This window comes from Siniperca chuatsi, linkage group LG16 (assembly GCF_020085105.1).
Source record: "Siniperca chuatsi isolate FFG_IHB_CAS linkage group LG16, ASM2008510v1, whole genome shotgun sequence".
Classification (NCBI taxonomy): Eukaryota; Metazoa; Chordata; class Actinopteri; order Centrarchiformes; family Sinipercidae; genus Siniperca; species Siniperca chuatsi.
In genome coordinates this window covers 19192832-19212352 of record NC_058057.1, presented here as the reverse complement: position 1 = coordinate 19212352, position 19521 = coordinate 19192832, and the positions used below count along the sequence as shown (strand labels likewise).

The 19521-nt window shown below is 39.0% G+C and overlaps 1 protein-coding gene and 1 long non-coding RNA gene across 5 annotated transcripts in view; one reads left to right on the top strand and one right to left on the bottom strand.

Moving 5' to 3' along the window:
* Positions 1-297: 297 nt before the first annotated feature.
* LOC122863489 lies at positions 298-17248 on the bottom strand. Its single transcript, XR_006375017.1, has 3 exons — positions 17047-17248; positions 16256-16326; positions 298-5507 (listed from the first exon to the last, which is right to left on the bottom strand). It is a non-coding gene; the product is annotated as an uncharacterized LOC122863489 (long non-coding RNA).
* The window catches only part of dusp10 (dual specificity phosphatase 10), a 14860-nt gene continuing 8711 nt past the window's right edge, over positions 13373-19521 (top strand). The window contains exons 1-2 of one of the 4 annotated variants that reach the window (XM_044170043.1): positions 13373-13491; positions 18680-19509. In XM_044170043.1, the coding sequence (XP_044025978.1) occupies positions 18726-19509 (784 nt within the window). In that variant the 5' untranslated portion in view covers positions 13373-13491; positions 18680-18725. Of the gene's footprint in view, positions 13492-16158; positions 16183-17312; positions 17603-18679; positions 19510-19521 lie in introns of those variants that run through there. The other 3 variants (XM_044170044.1, XM_044170042.1, XM_044170041.1) reach the window with 3 other exon arrangements.

Here is a 19521-nt window from a genome sequence, read left to right as displayed (position 1 = left end):
GAAATAAGCATTTTCTTGCTGAGAGTTGTATTGGTACCACTCTCATATCTATACAATGAATATGAAGCTACAGCTGATTAGCTTAGCTTAGCATAAAGGCTGGAAACACTGGCTCTGTCCGAAGGTAACAAAATCTTACTACCAGCACCTCTAAAGCTAAAAAGTTAATTAACGCATTATATTTAGTTTTGTTAATCTGTACAAAAACCTTGTGTAAAAACAACATGTTATGGTTTTATGGGGGGCTTCGTGCTAAGCTAAATCGGCTGCTGGAGGTAGGTTCATATTTAACTAACATGAGAGTGATATTGATCTTCTCATCTGCAAGAATGTGAAGAATGTATTTTTGGGTATTATTAATATTGGCCTTAAAAATCCAGTATCTGTCGAGCTCAAATTCGATTTGGCATCATATAAACATCATTCAGTACACAGAAAATGCAACAATGCACACAGCCACTATTTTCCTCAAAATGATGATTGCTTTTGATTGTATATTTGAAGTAACCTTTATTTATCCTGTTAGAACACACTTGTCACACACAGTTTTGGCAGGTGGATGGAGTTACACATTTACAAGCTGCTGAGTACACTGATGCTACTGGCTGCTGAGCAGCTCCACTGGTTCCACCAGCTTGGTCCGTGTTCAGTCTAAGAGGAAAAGCAATGATGTATGGGAATGCACCCCAAGGTTGTTGGGACATACTGGGCTGTAAAAAAAAATTAAAATCCTTTCTCTGTGGGCTCATCTGATGACTCTAACAGGCCCTTTATACCTCCTCTAGCTCTGGGAGAAATGTACTGACGTCTTCGGCCTAATCTCACTGTGAACTGACAGGCATAATAATTGTTGTGTAATTAATCACCAGCGCAGGTTGCAGACTGAATCTATTTGCTGCCGAGAAAAAACAAACAAACAAATCGTGTAGGGAGAGATGTTTTAATTTTATGCCTGGGTTAGAAAGACGCTGGATGTTGCTTTGTTATGTGAGGCTGACATTAATTGAGTTTTCCTTTCTCTTACAGTCTGACTCCCTCCTCTCCTAGCCCACGAAAACACACACACACACACACACACACACACACACACACTGCAGTTGGTGACTCAGGGTCTCGCTTGGTTGGTCTGCAGGGCTCTGAGGATTTGTAACCTAAAATCCAGACTTGCACAGTGACAGTGTAACATCTCAGTAACTCTGCAAGACATTTGAAGTCTGGTGTGGTTTAAGAGTGGGGGTGAAAGAGAGAGATGGAGGGAGAAAGCGTGATATATCAGCCATGCAATTTGGACTTAACATACTGATGTGTTTTTTTCAGTGCTGCATGCTACAAGCAGGAAGGAGACGAAATAGGAAAACATGAAGCTGAAGTCTGAATCATCTTCAAAATGTAACTGAAGATCAAACAAAAAAAAATTAAAAGGGAAATAAAAATCTAACTCATGAATGAAAATCCTACAGAAGTCAGCTTTAAATCTTATCAAAATTACATTTGCTTTGGTGCAAAATGGCCAGCGTATAATGGGTGTATTCCAAACCTATGATGGCCCTTTTGAACAGCATGATAACAAAAGGCTTTCAAAACACACTCATGATACTTGGCAGATGCTAAGACAAAAATTGCTTGAGGGGAGTCAAGTCTTGGGGAACTTCAGGGAGAGGAAAAAAAAAAAAGATTCCCAAAATATCCTCCCCATTCTGTCTGTGAAGTTGAAAGTGACAACTGCAATACCTTTGTTCTTGGAGTGCAGCTGCAAAAATAGCTTTCAATAATGTATTAGGAGAATAAAGACTGTGGGCTGATTTCTGGGGAGACGACGCTCAGCTCTGTGTATGTGCCAAGACCAGGAGCTTTCTCTGCTGTGCACCGACTGTGAGAAAAGATCAAGCTGGTGAACACAAACTGATCCTCTTGTAACTTCTAAGATTGCTCTACTTACCCAGCGTGGAATAAAATCTTAGCCTTGGAATAAACAGCTTATCCCTCTACATATATTTGCGTGTGATCTCATATCTTCACTGGGGACTGGACAATCACCGAAACAGGATAATTACTCAGGACTCATTCCTGAAATGTTACTCATGCAGGCAGTTGCACAGACAAACAACTGTTCCCCCTCTCTAAGCAGAAGACAAGCAGTGCAGAACAGCAATGTAATGACTCTGAAATGCAAAGTGCCCTGACCAACAGAGCGTTCACCTGAGGCTATGGAGGTTTAATTTCTTGCGTACCTGAGTGTGATAAGTGGCAATGCAAATGTTGTGACTTTCCTTCAAGCTCTGTGGAGGCCAGCCAACTGGAGCACAAGTGGGGGGAAAAACAACAACTCTGAACGATCTGAAATTTGAAGAAAGAAGCACGACAGAATTCCAGGCAGGCATCAATTATTAAGACAAGCAAGACAGCAGTGACACAATCTACAGATGATACCTTAGGAGGCTGTTTTTTTATTTTGGTTTGCTTGACAGTATTTTGGGTGGTTTGACTCAGAATGAAATATTGCATCTAGAAGTGAATATTTTAACAAAAGCAAGTGACATTCCTACTTGAGTTTAAGATTTCTTTTAAGAAGGAAACTATGTGGAGTGTTTTAAGTCCTATATTAAAGCTGCTCTTTTTTTTTATATTAAGAATGGGTCAAATGACGTAATGTGGAAGGGCTCACTCACAGTGATGAACCCACAGAAAATTATCACCTGACTTTGGAGTTCTTTTAAGCAACTTTCAGCTCATTGTTTCAGTTTTCTGGACTGCAACTTTATGGTTTTGGTTCACTCACCGCTCTCAGCAACATGCAGCTGTTTTCAGCAAAAAAAAAAAAAAAAAGCTCTAATAAACTCACCGTACGCTACCTGCTCTGCACCAAATGGCAGACAGACAAAGTTAGCAACTAGATGGTGAACATAGTGGAGCGTTTAGCTGCTAAAGAGCCAGATTAATTTTTTTCCAGGTAGCTGGCAGAGACCTAAAACAGAGCTAAAATTAGAGTACATATTGGACTTATATTCATCAGGTGACCAGGAATGTGTGTTGTTGCGGTGCCCCAAGTGGCCAAAAAATAAATAAAAATGTATATATAATGATTAATTATCAATTATTGAAGGTTTAATACCTATTTTTTTCTGTTGTGTGTAACACATTGTATTGATGCTTCCTTGCCCCAATTTATTCTTAAGCTTTGAACAATCTTGCTTATCTTTGATTTATGTATTTATTCAAATGTTTTCTGTTTCTTCTTTTTCAGTTTTTTTTGTTATGTTCTTAAATTCTTTCATTTGTAACTGTGAACCACGTTGTAACCCAGGTTTTTGAAAAGTACCATATAAATAAAGTATTTCTTACATGAGTGAGTTTTTAAAGCCCTTTCCTGCAGGGGGCACTCCAGCCACCTACAACATACTGCATGTATTTGATGTAATGTCTTCTCTCTGAAAAGCAAATTTGCTTTTATTCAACATGTGGGCCTCTTTTGTGTGGATTCACATGATGTAATCTTTTAATTTATGCCCTTTTCTTGTCCTACTGGTGAGTGTTATGACTATACAGAGGAGGATAATGACTCTAGTTTTCAGTAAACATGTAATCTTAGATTTTCAAATAAAGAAAACACAATGGGTATTTATACCATTTGAGAGGTGATATCATCACGGTGATATCATCCACCGACATATACACACTCACTTATCAAACCTGCAGTCTGCAAATGAGGCATATTTCACACTTGGTGCAATCCTCTGAAACTCCACAGGTAGAATACCAGGTAGGCTGGATGATTCTTTGAAACGGTTTTCCTGAAACTAACCTGTTAACCACCTACATCACACTGACTCATGTGTATATGTGCCCACTGACTCATAATGTACTTATCTGTAATTCTGTTTAAGTACAGTGAGTGACGAACAAACAAGCTCAACCTGACCCCAAAGAAGCCTTGTTTGTCAGTGTACTGGGTCTCCACAGTGGGGGGTTGTGTGGTTGGAAAATTCTACAAAGCCCGGTGCATTTTGAATGAATGTGGGAGCTAGAGAGCGTGGCCTGTCTGCCTGTCTGTCTGTACATTTCTGCCTTTACTCATCCTTCTCTCAGTCAGCACTTCCTCTCACCCCCTGTTTGTCTGGATGGCTGTTAGTGGAGATAATGTGGTTGCACTTTTCAAAATTATGTAACGTTGACATCAGTTAAAATTTGTCATTTGGATATTTAATGCCTAAAGGATGACAGGTTATGAAATGCATTAGTGGAAAAGCTTTGAACCTCAGCAAACTGTGGAAATAATGGATTAAAGCTGATCAGGTGTTTGTCATCCGGATCCCCAGGTATTTGGATCCATATTTTTAGTCATGCTACCGGTATGGCAATGTTTTTCGGTTGGTACACCACTTTGGTCCAGACTGAAATGTCTCAACAACATTTAGATGGATTGGCATCAAATTTGGTTCAGACATTCAGGTCCCCCTCAGGATGAATTGCAATAACTTTGGTGAGCCACTGACTTTTCCACTAGCATCATCATGAGGTCAAAATTTGTCGACTACTTTGGTTCATGACAAAATACCTGCAAAACTAATGACATTCCCATCAGCCTCAGCTGTACTTTGTGTTTAGTGCTAATTTAGCAAATGTTAGCATGCTAACACACTAAACTAAGATGGTGAAATTGTGATATTCTAGTTAGTTTGTCTTTCAATACTTTCTGACTTCCTTACCCTGTCTGTGGGTAAATCTTTAAAAAAAAAAGTATTAGCTTTATTACTCAAACAGGAGTAAATAGTGACTTTGTGGGGAACTATTTTTAGGATATGGTTTGGCTATACAGGCAATACTTGTTAGAAGGATCAGTTCATTGTTGATTTTGGTCTTTTCATAGGACACTAAGGAAAATGTAGACTATCACCAGGCTTTTCCTCTAATGAATCTATATGTTTTACACTTCAAATTCAACATTAGTCTACATGATATATAAGCCAAACCCTGAGCTAATCAATTCAAACTTTGTAACCTCTGTTGGATCTGTCTGCTAGTAGATTTTCATTGCCTGACCTCACTCAAAACTGTGTGCTTCTTCTTTTGTATTCAAAAAGCTGTGATGGTGTATTACAGGATGACATTTTGCTGCTGGCCTTTTTTTTTCCTATGCTGGCCTTTAAATTTGCTGTTTGTGTGTCTTTGTCCTGTGTTTAACTGTGTGTTAGGTCAGATTAACAAATAGTAAGGCCGGTGGCAGGCTGAATAACAGCATTAACCAGAGAACAATGGGAGCGTGGGACTAAGCCCTTTCACAACCTGTCTGACAGCTTGTAGCGTTGATGTCATCCTCTGACTCAGGCCGTTATCACCGCCGCTGTCACCCTGGACGCTTGGATGCATGACATCACCAAATGACACATATCACTCTCCACTACTGCCTCTCTGCTTTCATTTCTCTCCTTCTGTGTCTCTCTCTCTTTGTCTCCAGTCATTTGCATACTCATCAGCTTCCCTGCATTGTAGGCTTCCACTTTGTCAGTCTGTGAACAAGGAGGCGAAGAGCATGAAAGGACATCATTAGTTTCCCAAGGAGACTCAGATAAAGGGAGAGAAAATCTGAGGACAAAGATTGCTGGGTCATGTGATGTGATCTCAGGAGGACTTTCTTTAATTGAGGACAAACATTTTTTAAAAAGTAATTACTCATGTTGGCTACAGATAATGGGATGACAAAAATATGGTGAATATCACTGTTCATTGTTTCAGTAAGAAGAACAGTAAAGAATTGACAGTATGTTAAAAATAGGCAATAATGTTTTGGATTAAGGTGATTTGATCAACACATTGTCGTTGTTCATTGAAAGCCATGTATCTCCAAATTCAGTGATTTAAAATTTTTCAGAAAAATTAAAGGATTAAGTGCTCCTTTCCTAAAACCCCATTGGATTATTTGAAAAATGCATTTTCACAGAGCTGTTTTTCTCAGCTCATGAAAAGCTGATGTTTTGGAGATACATGGTTTTCACAGGACAGTGATGACTTTCACACACCAGGAAAATGAGATACAAATAACAACAAAACTCACTGTAAAAGTTCATTATTCGCAATGGAAAAACCCAACTTGGAATCTAGCTTTTTCCGGAGCTCTCAACCACTCCTCACGGGCTTTATCAGCAGATGGAGTTTGCTCAGTTGTCATGGAGATGGCTCAGTTGTCATCACCTGACCTAAATATGGAACTTTATTCGTATGTGTCTCTGTTCAAAAATAGTCTTTGATGGGGATGGTCACATCTAACAGCAAACTCCACTCGAAGACCATGAGATACAGTTGAAAGCTCTGGAAAAAGCTAGTGAGTGGACCTTGAGTTGAGTTTTTTTTTTAATCAAAATAACATTTACATAAATTAAAGCTACAATAGGCAAATGTATGCACATTTTCACATTCTTGTCCTATTATTTTGAATAGGTCTCTAAAATTTTAACTTTAAACCCAGAAGTCCTGAAACATATTGTCAGAAGATTACACACAAAACATTTATCAACCAAACCAATCTATAATGCTTAATATACTAAACAATCCAAAGGGACCAGAGATGTAAACAGTCTGATGTTGGTGAGTTGAGTTCTTGTTTACTGCTGTCAGTTTGCATTTGGCTCCAAGTCTACGTTTCATGTGTTCGTCACATACTGTTCATCACTTCCTGTTTGCATAACAACGCACATAACTGACATCAGAATACAATTTAGGCAAATAAGGTGAAACTACAGTATACCGTCACTGCCAATGCCATTTACGCTGATATGATGTTTTTTCCCCCCGCACAATCTTTTCTAGTGCAACTATTTGTCATACTGGTCCAACGTCTGTAAAGCGGTTGTAATGATATCAGTCCGATGAGCTATTTTACAGTTGATTTTAGGAGGAAATTCCACTGCATGCAAATGACTTACTGTAGGAGAATAGCATTAAAAAGCATGGCTTTATGCTTTATGTTTCTCCACTGGGATACAATGCAGGATTTATTGCATGTTTTACATAGTGCATATTCACATTCACGTTTTACTTCTAAAAGTGAAATAACCTATTAAACATAGAAATGCAGGTTGGTTTTAGTTTACAAACTTTGTAATTGTAAAAAGTTTCAAAAAGTACTGCAAAAACGTGTCCAATATAGAAGAAATATTAAATATTTGTTTACTATTCACTGAATAACTGAACACATCAATTATTCAATATCCGATTCACGAAAGGTTTTACATTTGCTATTCTATACACCTGCTGGTAAGTTTTTCCTTGCAAAATCATCCTGTCATACGGGAAGTGAAGCGTTTTACATTTCTGACAGCCGCAACAGCTTGTGTAGAATAATGTAGGGAAACTGGGGCGTTAGCATGAGCAACATTAACTATAGAAACTCTTTCGACTTTGTTCGAAAATCTTCAATGAGGACACAAAATCTCATAGTTTCACATTTAAACAAAGCCAGATAACTGTGAACTAGTGTTTTCATTGTCTCTCATTAATTTACAGTATTATTATTATAGTCCAGAGCAGCTGCCAACGGAGGCTAAAACTCAGCCCCCTCTGGGACAGAAGTGCAGAGCTAAAAGGCCCTGACTCCCACACAGCCATGCAACAGATGACCCCGGTCCTAGAAACAGTTGCTATTTAGGCATGATTAGCAATGGGTGCAGAGAGAGTCACTGTTATTTATATTATCCCTGTGTTTGTTTCAGAGGTCGAGGCCAGCGAATATTTCTGATAAGTTACTCCACTCGAGGGTCACGGCTGAGAAGTTTGGTTTATAACCTCTAAAAGACACAAACATTTAATAAACAGACACTCACTGTGGGCGATGGGTATAAATATCAGGGGACATCATCTAATACCCTCAGTCGTGTAAATCCATCCATGTGTATGATATGCTTCCATTCTGGGATAAGGTCAGAATTAAATTGGGCTCCCACTGCAGGGAGAATGACAGTATTTGCTATTCTTGAGATCATTATCTCAGATTTCATCAAAGCATGAGTTAAACCAAAATTGCGAGTGCACACACAGCCACTGTATGTACATATCAAGCACTACAGTAAGATTAGTGACGTTTCATCACTGACTTTATGCACTATAAGCGTGAGTGTATATGCTAGCAAGTGAGAGCGAATGCTTCACTTTTTTGATTGTTAACTAGACAATATTTGGTTGTTGCTAAGTGACCGTGAGGATGATTCACCCCCCTCCTCAGGCGTAGGGACATGCCAACTTGAATGAATAATACTGAGCAGACTAGCCCAACTCAGAGAAAATTGTTATAAATTCAGTAATGTAGCTGTTATTGTTAGGTGTAAACCATACTTCTCCCGGTAATCTGTCACAGCCGCTGGCATCCTCACACAGGCAACACTTAAGGAGACATTTGTCCTTTTAGTAGATGATTTGTATTTTATTTTCACTGCCTACAATCATCAGCTAATTTTAGTAGTTCTCAGCCTTCAGTTGTAACTCCCCTCAGGGTTGTGAGATGGTTTTGGAGGAGGTGGGTATCACAAGATGACTTATGAAATGTGTTATAAACATAATGCTAATAACAATGTATCAAACAAACTGATATAGTAAAACATTGATGATTGGTCTTATTTATTTATTTTTGTCTGATTTTAGACATCTCTTGGTTTGCTTAAAGGTACCGTTTAGCTTATGAGTAGGATGCAATCTTTTACATGATTTCATAATTTGTATTCACAGTTGTCATGAAGGGGGAAATTAGCTAGATAGACCAAAACCGTTTGTTGTACCAGGCTGTAAACATGTCTATTTCTGCTGTAAAGTTGGGCATTTTAACATGGGGCTTTATGGGGATTGACTCGCTTTTGGAGCCAGCATCAAGTGGCCATTTGAGGAACTGCAGTTTTTGGCACTTTGCTTCATTTTTCAGCCCCGGAGGTTGCCGCTTGGGATGAACAGCAAAAGTTGTGAAAGTTAGAAGAAGTAAAGGTGTCTTTTGTAGTTGTTGTTTTTGTTCAAAGGTGAAGACGTTAGATCTGAAAGACGAAGTGGAAGCACTGATAGGAAACTGTCAGCTGAAGAGTCAAAGATAAAAGCAAAAATGTCAGTTTCTGTAATTTCTGTTTCTGATTTTGTGGAATATGATGCGTTATCTGGTTTATATTGTTTACACTCACTCATTCGGCTGTTTTTGCTGCTTAAATAAATCTAAATGACATTTAAAAGGCTCAATTTTGCTGAAAATTTGCAGTTGAAACATCTGAAAAAGTGAACATGAAATACTTAATATTGAAATACTGAAAAAGTTGAAGTTGCTGTTGAAGTGACAGTAAAAACACAACTACTAAAAGACAAAGTTTTAGCTTCAGTGTAAGTCTGAATGAAGATTCAGTTGAAGTTCAAGCACCAAAAGGATTTGTCAGCCGAAGCCTAGGTGAGAAATTGACCTCGAAGTGTCAATGAAGTCAAGTCCTGAAAGGAATTACTGCATGTGTATAAACTAAAAGAAGATGTGAGTTGAAGTGTCGGGTGAAGCGTGAACACTGAAAGCTGTTGGAGTAAATTGTGTTTCGACAGTGGAAGTTGTGGAGGTCAGGAGAGGAGAAGAGTTTTCATTTTTGTTCAAAAAGTGAAGACCTGAGACCTGAAATGGTTTGAAGTGTCAGTCGAAGTGTAAGCATTGAAAGGAGTTGAAATGTCAGTTGAAGAGAAAGAGATGAAAGCAGTTTAAATGTCACTGTGAAACCACTGAAAGCAGTTAAATTATCAGTTAAATGTCAGTTTCTGTTATTTCTGTTTAGTTCTGATTTTTTGTCATATTTTGTGTTATCTACTTTATGTTTGACTAACTTATTACTATCTTGGCCAGAACACTCTTGAAATTAAGATTTCAAATATCAATGATAGTTAAATAAAGGTTAAACATGTTTCGTCAGACTTTCATCTGTTGTATAATGCCTTGTAGATGTAATTTAATTGTTAGATAGTAGTTGTTCCTTAATTCTCTGTAGTCCAGTATCCAAACATGTAACACAACATAAAAAGTAAGCTAAATTTAGCTTAAAACAAAGATTTCCAAGTTGTTGTTGATTCATTTTTGGACTACTGACATATTTTAACATGATTCAATTCAAATCAAATTTCATGTTGGTGTAATGCTGACTAATAATGACTTCTGTGTGGAGATGAAATCTCAGATGTGTGCCAATTTACATGTTGGGTACAGTGACTGATCTTATCAGATCTTCAGATATTACATTTATTTATTATTAGGGGAGTTTTCTCACCATGTGATGTTTCAAATCTAAACTACATGTCAGACTCTGAAACTCATGTTTGTTACATGCTGTCAGTACTTACAAAAGTTTAGACAGGAAATTGACTTTCCATCCAATAAATCAAAAAGTAAACAAAGGCATGCAGTCATGGTGTGACAGTATTTCAGAAGGAGGCACCATAATGCAACGACAGACTGGGCTGGGTTTTTTTTTCTGGGCTCTCAAAGCTCAGACAGTTTGTACAATGATGGTCACGCAGCCTGAGCGTTAATGATGAACAGAATGTTATTTTGGAAAGCTGTGTCAGGTCTTGCTCATTCAATTAAACTGCCTAATGAAGCTGATGAAATATGACAGTAAGAGAGATAATCAGCCCATAATGTTTCAAGAGGTTAGACACGTTTGAAGCTGTGTTGCATTGTTTTACAGCCTAACGGACTGGAAGGTAATAAATATGCAGAAAGTAAAGGGGCATAGGTCGCCAGGCTGTTGAATCTTTGGCAGTGTCCCTCCTTGCTATCACTGGACATGTTGCTTTTCAAGCTGTTGAGTCTGCAGTGGGCCCATCTGTGCCATTCCCTCTTAGAAAACCATGAGCAGCGACATTTTTTCATTTCTTAAATCCTCAGCATTGAAAGAGAAATGAAGTTATTGGCCAGATGGGATGAAATACTGGGAGCAAGGGGGCAGTCTTTTGCATATTAAAGACTAAAAACAGCAATTAGTTAATGGGCTAATCTGTAATTCAAACACTGTCTCTCCTGGGTCTTTGCTAAATGAATGCATTTATGACAACTGGTTTCCAAGGTTACATAAGGTTGACATCTTCCTGTGCAGCTCTAAAGTCTGCACCTTGCTGAAGACAGGAAGTGGTTTAGGTCTTTCATCTGGGCCAGCAAATACCGCACCACGATCACTCAACTTTTCCATGCTGAGCAACTAAAAAAGGCTAACCACTTGGCTGTATTTTACATCAAAGTTTGACATTATCTCATATCGTGTGTGTGATCTCTAAACAGATACACAAAACCACACTCTGTCATGTTTTCCATGGGGTGACATTTATGAAGGAAGATAGTCGGCTCAATCCAGTTCAAGATCTCACAAAAGGGAGAAAATGGTTTTAAAACGAGGTTTCTCATCCTGGTGAGCATTCAAAATGAAATAAAAGGCTTGTAACATCTGTAAACCCTTCATCAGCAGCAATCATTTTAACATCCACCTGCTCACAGTTTCCTATGACAACAGAATTGAGAGATTATTGTTATTAATGTAATTTTGGAATTTTCCAATATTCCTGTAAATATAAAAACAAACAAAAGTATGAGTTCATATTTAGCTAAGTTTTAAAGCATGTTGTTCACTTTAGGGCCTATATAGGCAACCCTGTCTCATAGAAATTACACTTTTATACCAATAATTTGCAACAGAAAATATGTTTTGAGAGAAACATAATGCCAACTGAATTACATTTTTAGCCATGCTAGGTGTATGGCTCTAGGGATGCCAATGTCAATCAGACAGTCCATCACTTTGGTTCCAACCAAAATCTCTCAACAACTATAGGAAAGATTGCCATGAAATACTTTTTGTGTCAGCATCAGGTCAAAATTTGAATTTGTCCAATATTTTGGTTTACGACTAAATTGCTGCAAACTAATGACATTCCCATCAGCCTCAGCTGTACTTTGTGCTAATTAGCAAATGTTAGCATGCTAACATGCTAAACTACGATGGTGAACATGATAAACATTAAACTTTTTAAACATCAGCATGATTTAGCTTAGCATAGTCATTGTGAGAATGTTAGCATGCGGACGTTAGCATTTAGTTCAAAGCACCGCTCTGCCAAAGTACAGCCTCACAAAGCTGCTAGCTCGGCTGTATAGTTCTTGTTTATGAATATAAAGAGAAATGTTTTTTTAATTGAATGCATTTCATTTGTTTTATTCAACAATATCCAGTCTTACAATACAGTATCCACTTGTTGCAACTAAAGCATGATTCAACATTTCTATGGTTATGCTTACTCAAAGCATCTGGTTAAGGTTAGAGATAAACATGGTCTTTGTTAAATTTTGAGAAAATCCAAAGTGACTTGAAGCATGAGACAGGACATGTTTACTTTATTAACATTTAAAAAGGTAGAGTGTGTAGGATTTAGTGCCAGCGGGGAAATTGCAGTTTGCAACCATTTGAATACCGCTCACCTCACCCTCCCCTTCTAAGCGTGTATGGCTCTAGAGCCAGTGATTGGTTTGTCTGTTCCACGCTTCTGTAGAAACATGGCGGTGCAATATGGCGGCCGCTGTGCAAGGTAAATAACAGAGATAAAAACGGTTCATTCTAAGGTAATGAAAACACAATGATTCTTATTTTCAGGTGATTATACACTAATGAAATCATACTTATAAATATTATATTCCATTTCTGCCAATAGCTCCTCCTAAATGTTACACACTGGACCTTTAATCAAAACCCTGATGTGTCTGTAACCTTAACTAAATTGCTTTTGTTGCCTAAACCTAACCACAAGCGGGACTCAGGATGTGAACCAGTGTCACAGTCCTGCACTTTGTACACCCACCATCTCCCTCGAACCTTGTCCAAACAAATATAGCACTTCCTACACTAATCCACTATGTTGCACAATGAACATAATTCAGGCAGCAATTGCATTTCCCTCAAAACGTATTTAGAAAAGCTAATTAGTAGTATATAAAAATAAATTCTAGGAGATGGAGTTGACATAAAGCAGTTTTGGTTTAGAAATCTTTCATCCACGGTAGGATTAGCGCTGAGTGCTTCTAAGAACCAGCATGATTTCCAGGTAACTTGTTAGCATCTGAATTCTGCTTCATTGTTCCTGTTCATCATCACTAACATGTCATCATAATAACCGCAAACCCCGATCAAAACACTAATCTCTTATCAAATTGTTTTCAGTTTTGATGGTGCAAACTTGGTTCTTGGAAATACATCATGTTTTCTATGATGCAGCCATTCCTCCCCTCTGTGCTGAAAAAGAGCCCCATGTTACGGTAGATCCAAATATGTTGACCCCAGTAAGAGAGAATATTATGGTGTCAGCTTGACAAACATTTGGCCTAATGAAACAAGCCATTCAGGCAGAACTGGTTGAATTTACATAACTGGTCAGGTCAAGCTGCATTCAGTGTTTGAATTCCTAACAGATCTCTTAAAAGTTTTTCCAAGGATTTGCTTCTCGTTTCAAAAAGTAAGTAGAATTTTATTCATATAGCACCTTTCAAAACCTAGGTTACAAAGTGCTTTACGACAGAATAAAAGGTTAAAAGAAAAGAACACACACAAAACAGAATAGTGTACATGACTTGAGCACAAAGACTCTTTACCACCTCACATGTCTACCATTACTACGGTATAACAATATGTAAACTATTAGTGAAGTTATTACTGTGTTTTTCTTACAAATATAGTTTCTTTTGTAATGTCACTATTGCCCTTCTAATTTCAGATACCAATGGTATTTCTAAGCATTTACTATAGCCTACATGTCATTGCTGTTCTGTATCTCCAAAACGTTTAACTGTTTTCAGCTTTATGACAAAGCATTTGTCAGATAATCCAACGGGCTTTTGAATGGTTTATTTATCTTAAGAAATAGCAGAAGTGGTATTTTTTAAACCCTTAAAAGTAGTGCTGGAAGAAGTACTCAGATCACAAGTAAAAGGTACCAATACAACAATCTAAAAATACTCCATTACAAGTACAAGACCTGCATTCAAAGTAAATGTTCAGAAGCATTAAGCAAAATGTAGTTAAGGTATCAAAAGTATTTGTTATGCAGAATGGCTGATATATTGTAAATGACAGTATTAGATTTTTTCTGCTGATACATCAATGTGTAAGTAGCATGTTTACTGTGATTGAGGTGGAGCTGGTTTTAACAATTGTTAGGTATTTTAGTCCAGTGGTTTTCAACCATGGGGTTGGACCCCTCTAAAGGGTCACAAGATAAATCTGAAGGGTCATGAGATGATTAATGGGAGAGGAAAGAAGAATAAACTAAGTTCTGATACACAAATCTGTATTCATTTGAGACTTTTCTCCAATCTTTGCTTTTTTGTGAAATATTGGATAATTTTACCTCTTTGGGCCTAATCTTTAACAATGCATTGTATTTTATAAACTGTTTTGTGTGTAACATCTTAATCTGAAAAGTAATTTGTGAATTCAGCTGTCAGGTAAATGTAGTGGAGTAGAAGTATAAAGTAGCATGCAAATACTCAAGTACCTTAAAATGTGATTAAGTAGAGTATGTGAGTAAATGTACTTAGTTACTTTCTACAGCTGTATAAAAGAACACTTAATCCTTCAATTTATCTGAAAATTTTTAAATTACCAAATTTGGATTTACATGCAGTAGTTTTCACTGGACAGCGATGCTGTGCTTATTTTATACAGGCCAAAATAACAAATTTGCCTCTTAGGGTTTTCTTTTTGTTCTTTAAAAGGATCAATTTTACATTTACGGTTTTGGATTTTACATGACTAGACACCGACATTTTAAATAATTTGTCCACTACATTAAATATCACAAGAAAAACAAGACCAGTATATTGAAAACATTCACATTTTGTGGTCCTGAATGAAAAAAACCCCCTACCAAACCTCTGAGTCTCTTCTGAAGGCACAGGGTGCTTGTTCACTTACCCTTTATCACAAGTGAAACAGGAGAAGCTGGGAATCCATTCTGAACAGGCTTTGATCAGCTGTGTCCATTTATAAATAACTGTACAGAGGGCTAATAATAGAAGCAATACTACATGTCCTGCATTGTTTCAGGTTGCCAATGAGGATAAATAGAGAGCTCAGATTATATTCGGGGTTTGAAGCCAGCGAGACCCTTTCACCGCAACATGGGTCCTGTCATATGGGACAGTGCAGTCAGCCAACTTGGCACTTGTTTAATAGCACTCCTGCCAAAGACACCTACTTATTACCACCAATAATGTTACCTCCCTCTCTCAAACACAAGCCACTTTTGTTGCAAGACACTATCTTCATTATTATGTTTTTTGTTCTTTCATTATGTTATACTACAGTTACAGTTACAGCAGGTTAGAGTTTGGTCACTTTACTCTTTCACAGAGTCATTATGAGCTATCATTCTCCAAGCTTTAAAAGGGACAGTTCACCCCAAAATCAAAAATATTTTCAATTGATAAAATGAGTAAGAGAAACTTCTGCAGTCAGACATGTGTAACTAGGAGAAAAAGATACAAAGTGATTTGAGGCGATCACAATCAGAACAAAATTACAAATCCAACTAAATCACATTGGCACGGCTGCCTTAAGTGTGTAACGTCCTTTAATTTGTGTCATTTTAACCAGGAATTCTGTTTACCTCAGTTTGGTTAACTGGTTTTATTGAAAATAATAACAAGAGGTGGTATTGTCAGGTGTGTCATGGTTTTGTCATACAGGTTTGGGTAATATTTATGTTGGAATGAGTCATATTTAGTGTAAACCATACTGATTACCGCCTTGAAGTGCTGTGGGAAATATCAACGTATTGATGGAAAATTAGGAGCTTGTGTAGGTGTTCCGACACATTATCAACAAAGTAAAACTTTCCCAAAATAGATGTATATATTGTGTACCCTTTTGGACTGTTTATATACAGTATGTACACTCCTCGCAAGTGATTGAAGCGGTAACTCTAACCTGAGGAAAAGCTAGAAAGACAAAACTCCAGAGCAGCAATGTCAGGAGAAGTGCAGCTGAAGGAATATGAAAATGTGGAAATGTTTTGTTTGTTCACAAAGGTGCAGATATCGTCTGACAAGCTCAGCAGGCATTCAAATGATTCATTTGGAAAAAAGCTGAGCAGAAAGATGAGTGAGGAAATGCAAACACAAGGAATGGAAAGACAAAGGGCGTGGAGGTATTTCAATATAAAGACACAACTGTGTAGGCCCATTGTAGACAGGTTTGTTGGAATTTTGTTGGTGCATTACCTCTTCCAAGAAGGTCACAGTTTTGGCCACAATTGTTTGCCTGTTTCTTTATCTATTAGTTGGCAGGATATCTGAAAAACACAACATAAATAAATGGAATTTGGTGGAAGGTTAGCACATTGACCAAGGACTTAGCATAGTCATAGCAGGAAAAACACAGGTGTTACTAATAATATTAACAATAGGTCTGTTCTATTCACGTGTCCCCATACAGTAGGTCATGACAGTGTGACAGTGAGCCAGCATGCACAATACCAGGACTGTGAAACTGAAGCAGCTAAATGGAATTCAGCCATAATTAATTTTATCATTTAGACCTGTGCTTTTCTTACTGTCAAAATGTCTTCAATGAAAAAGGCCAATTAAGTTGTTCATGACATGAGCTGACCTTACCATTAACCTTGTTTATATTTTTGAAATTGTGTATGTTTTGGATTTTGGATATCTGTTTTATATTTTATATTTGTACTCTTAGCTACTTTGTACTGCAAATGCAGCTTAACAATTTCCCTCTGGATAAATAAAGTTATATATCTTATCATAAGCAAAACTGAATTAAACACTTTACTATTGCCCACTCTTCAGTGTCCCTGTCCACACTGTGGTAGAAAAAATGAAGCCATCCAATGACTTCAGACTTCAATGTACTGAAATTCTGAAAAATAATTTCCACACCTGCTTTTTTCATGGCCTTTAGGCTACATGGGCTAGCTGCTGTCAAAATGATGTATTGCCTAATTGGCTGACACATCACTGATTACACACTATTTACATGTATAATTTGCTTTTACTTTATTTTTTTCTGCCACCTCAGCACAAAGTAGCTCTATTAGGGTATATTCTCATCTCCTTGTCTTGTTGGCGGCTCCGCTTCAGGCTACTGTACGTTAAGACTTTACGGGCAGCACGTGAAGGCACCGTGTCTTCTTCCTCAAGCCTCCTGGAGAGACTTTTGATTGGCTGCCAGTGACATCATCCCTGCTCGTACGTGGGACTGAAGGCAGTTCAAGCGACAACCCCCCCCCCTCTCCTCCAGCCACAGAGGCAGACAGCTCGGCCAAATCCCTCCCATCACAGGGCCGGACCTCACTGTACAAAAGGATCAAATGTAATATTAATGAAGTCGCGCATTGGCTCACACTCGCGTCAATCCCGCTGCGCAACTTCTGTAGGTTGGCAGACTTCCTTCAATATTATTTGTGGGGAGCAGGGTAAAAGTAGGCTACTAAAAATGTTGCCGCTCCACAACACGGGGACGGACTGAATGGAGGCAACGTTGTCAGCGAGCGGAGATAATAAATCCGTCTGCAGTGTACCGCGACACACACTGGTAAGCAGAAATACAAGGCAAGTTTGGGAATTAGTGTCCAAGGCACAAGTTGTTGTTGAAATGCACAGTCATTGAGATTCCACGCGATTCTATAATTAATGAATAGGAATATCTTATTGCTGCAACCATTTTGGGCTGATTAGTGGTTTATTGTCGCTATAGGCTATTATTCTTTCAATGACATGAATTAAGTGTTGTATTACAGCTGTTATTTTTAATATGTTCCACCGTTGCGACAAAGTTAAATTCCCTACATTTAAAATGCGACCATTGCCTTTTTATTTTTTATTTTTATTTTTTACGGCGGTGTGAAATTGAATTTCCTTCATTGTTCCGCTCATCTGATCAGTTCGTCTCGTCCTGAAAGCCATATCACATTCTCGGCACGTTCTCATGCCGGTTTCTTCAATGAATTTGGCCATGAATGATTTCTGCTTTTGCTGAAGCTGCACCGCGCTTAAAGGATGGCAATGGCCGGGACAGGCAGTGCTCGGCGGGTGTCTTTACATAATATGCCAGGATGACATGCTTTTGAAATGCTCAGGCTGGTGATCAAAAGGAATTGCCACCCTCTTTTTTTTTTTTTTTTTTTTTTTTGTACCCCGACTTTCCATTTGGGGGAGAGACCAAACTGCGGCGTAGCGTTGATGCAGTATTTTATCTTTTTCCTCTCTTGTTATAAAAGCTTTGGATCAGACAGACCAGAGTTGGGATGAAAAATTCAACATCACACACATGTACAGAATGTGGAGGATGATTCATATTAATTACAAAGTGATTCAGTTACACCAGACTCTGTGATGATTTCAGTGTTTATTATTAGTGGCCAGTCTGTCACGCCTAAATTTTCCCACTTAGTTGGGTGTAGCCCTGCAGGTGTTGACACTATTAATATTTGGCCTCAGCAGAAGGTTTTATAGTTTGCATGTTGATCAAACATACAGGAGGTCGGCCTTTGTGCTCTCTGCTCTCTGCTCTCTCATTCACAGCCTTGATCTGAATCAGTTGATGCAGAATTCATTGAACCCAACTGTTTTTTTTGCAAAGATTTTCTTTCCCTCGCCTCATGTTTTGGCTTATCTCTGTCCCCACAGAGCGGCTTGTTGACTTCTCCGTAAACGTCCAGCCCTCGGCCTCCCCATGCCTCCATCTCCCCTTGACGACAGAATTGTGGTGGCGCTGCCAAGGCCGATCCGACCTCAGGAACTCCAACTGCGCCTGGACACCAGCTACCTGGACTCCATCGCCACCAGCAGCAGCAGCAAGACAGTTATCAGCACCACCGTGGTGAAGATCCGGGCGACGGCCAATCTTGTAACGTATATGCCCTCATCCAAGGGCTCCACGCGCTCGTTGTCGTGTGGATGCAGCAGTGCCAGCTGCTGCTCTGTGACTACCTATGAGAAGGACAGCCAGAGCCTCAGCCACAGCCAGGTGAGCGCCAGCAGCCCCAACCTCAGCTATGCCGGGCCCCCCACCCCTATGGTCAGCAACCATGAAGCATTAAGTGCCCCCAGTCTCACCCCGGGCACCCCAAAGGCCCTGTCAACTGTGCGGGTAATCCACCCCAGTGAGCTGGCCAAACGCATGACCTGCTGCCCCATGGGACACCCTGTAGGGCCCGTCCCGGTCATCATCGACTGCCGGCCCTTCATGGAGTACAACAAGAGCCACATCCGGGGGGCCGTACACATCAACTGCTCTGACAAGATCAGCCGGCGGCGGCTGCAGCAGGGCAAGATCACTGTGCTGGACCTCATCTCCTGCCGGGAGGGCAAGGACTCTTATAAGGGCATCTTCTCCAAAGAGATTGTGGTTTACGATGAGAGCACCTCGGACCCCAACCGGCTGACATTCTCCCAGCCACTGCATGTGGTCCTGGAGTCACTGAGGAGGGAGGGCAAGGACCCCATCATCCTCAAAGGTAACGCCTAAG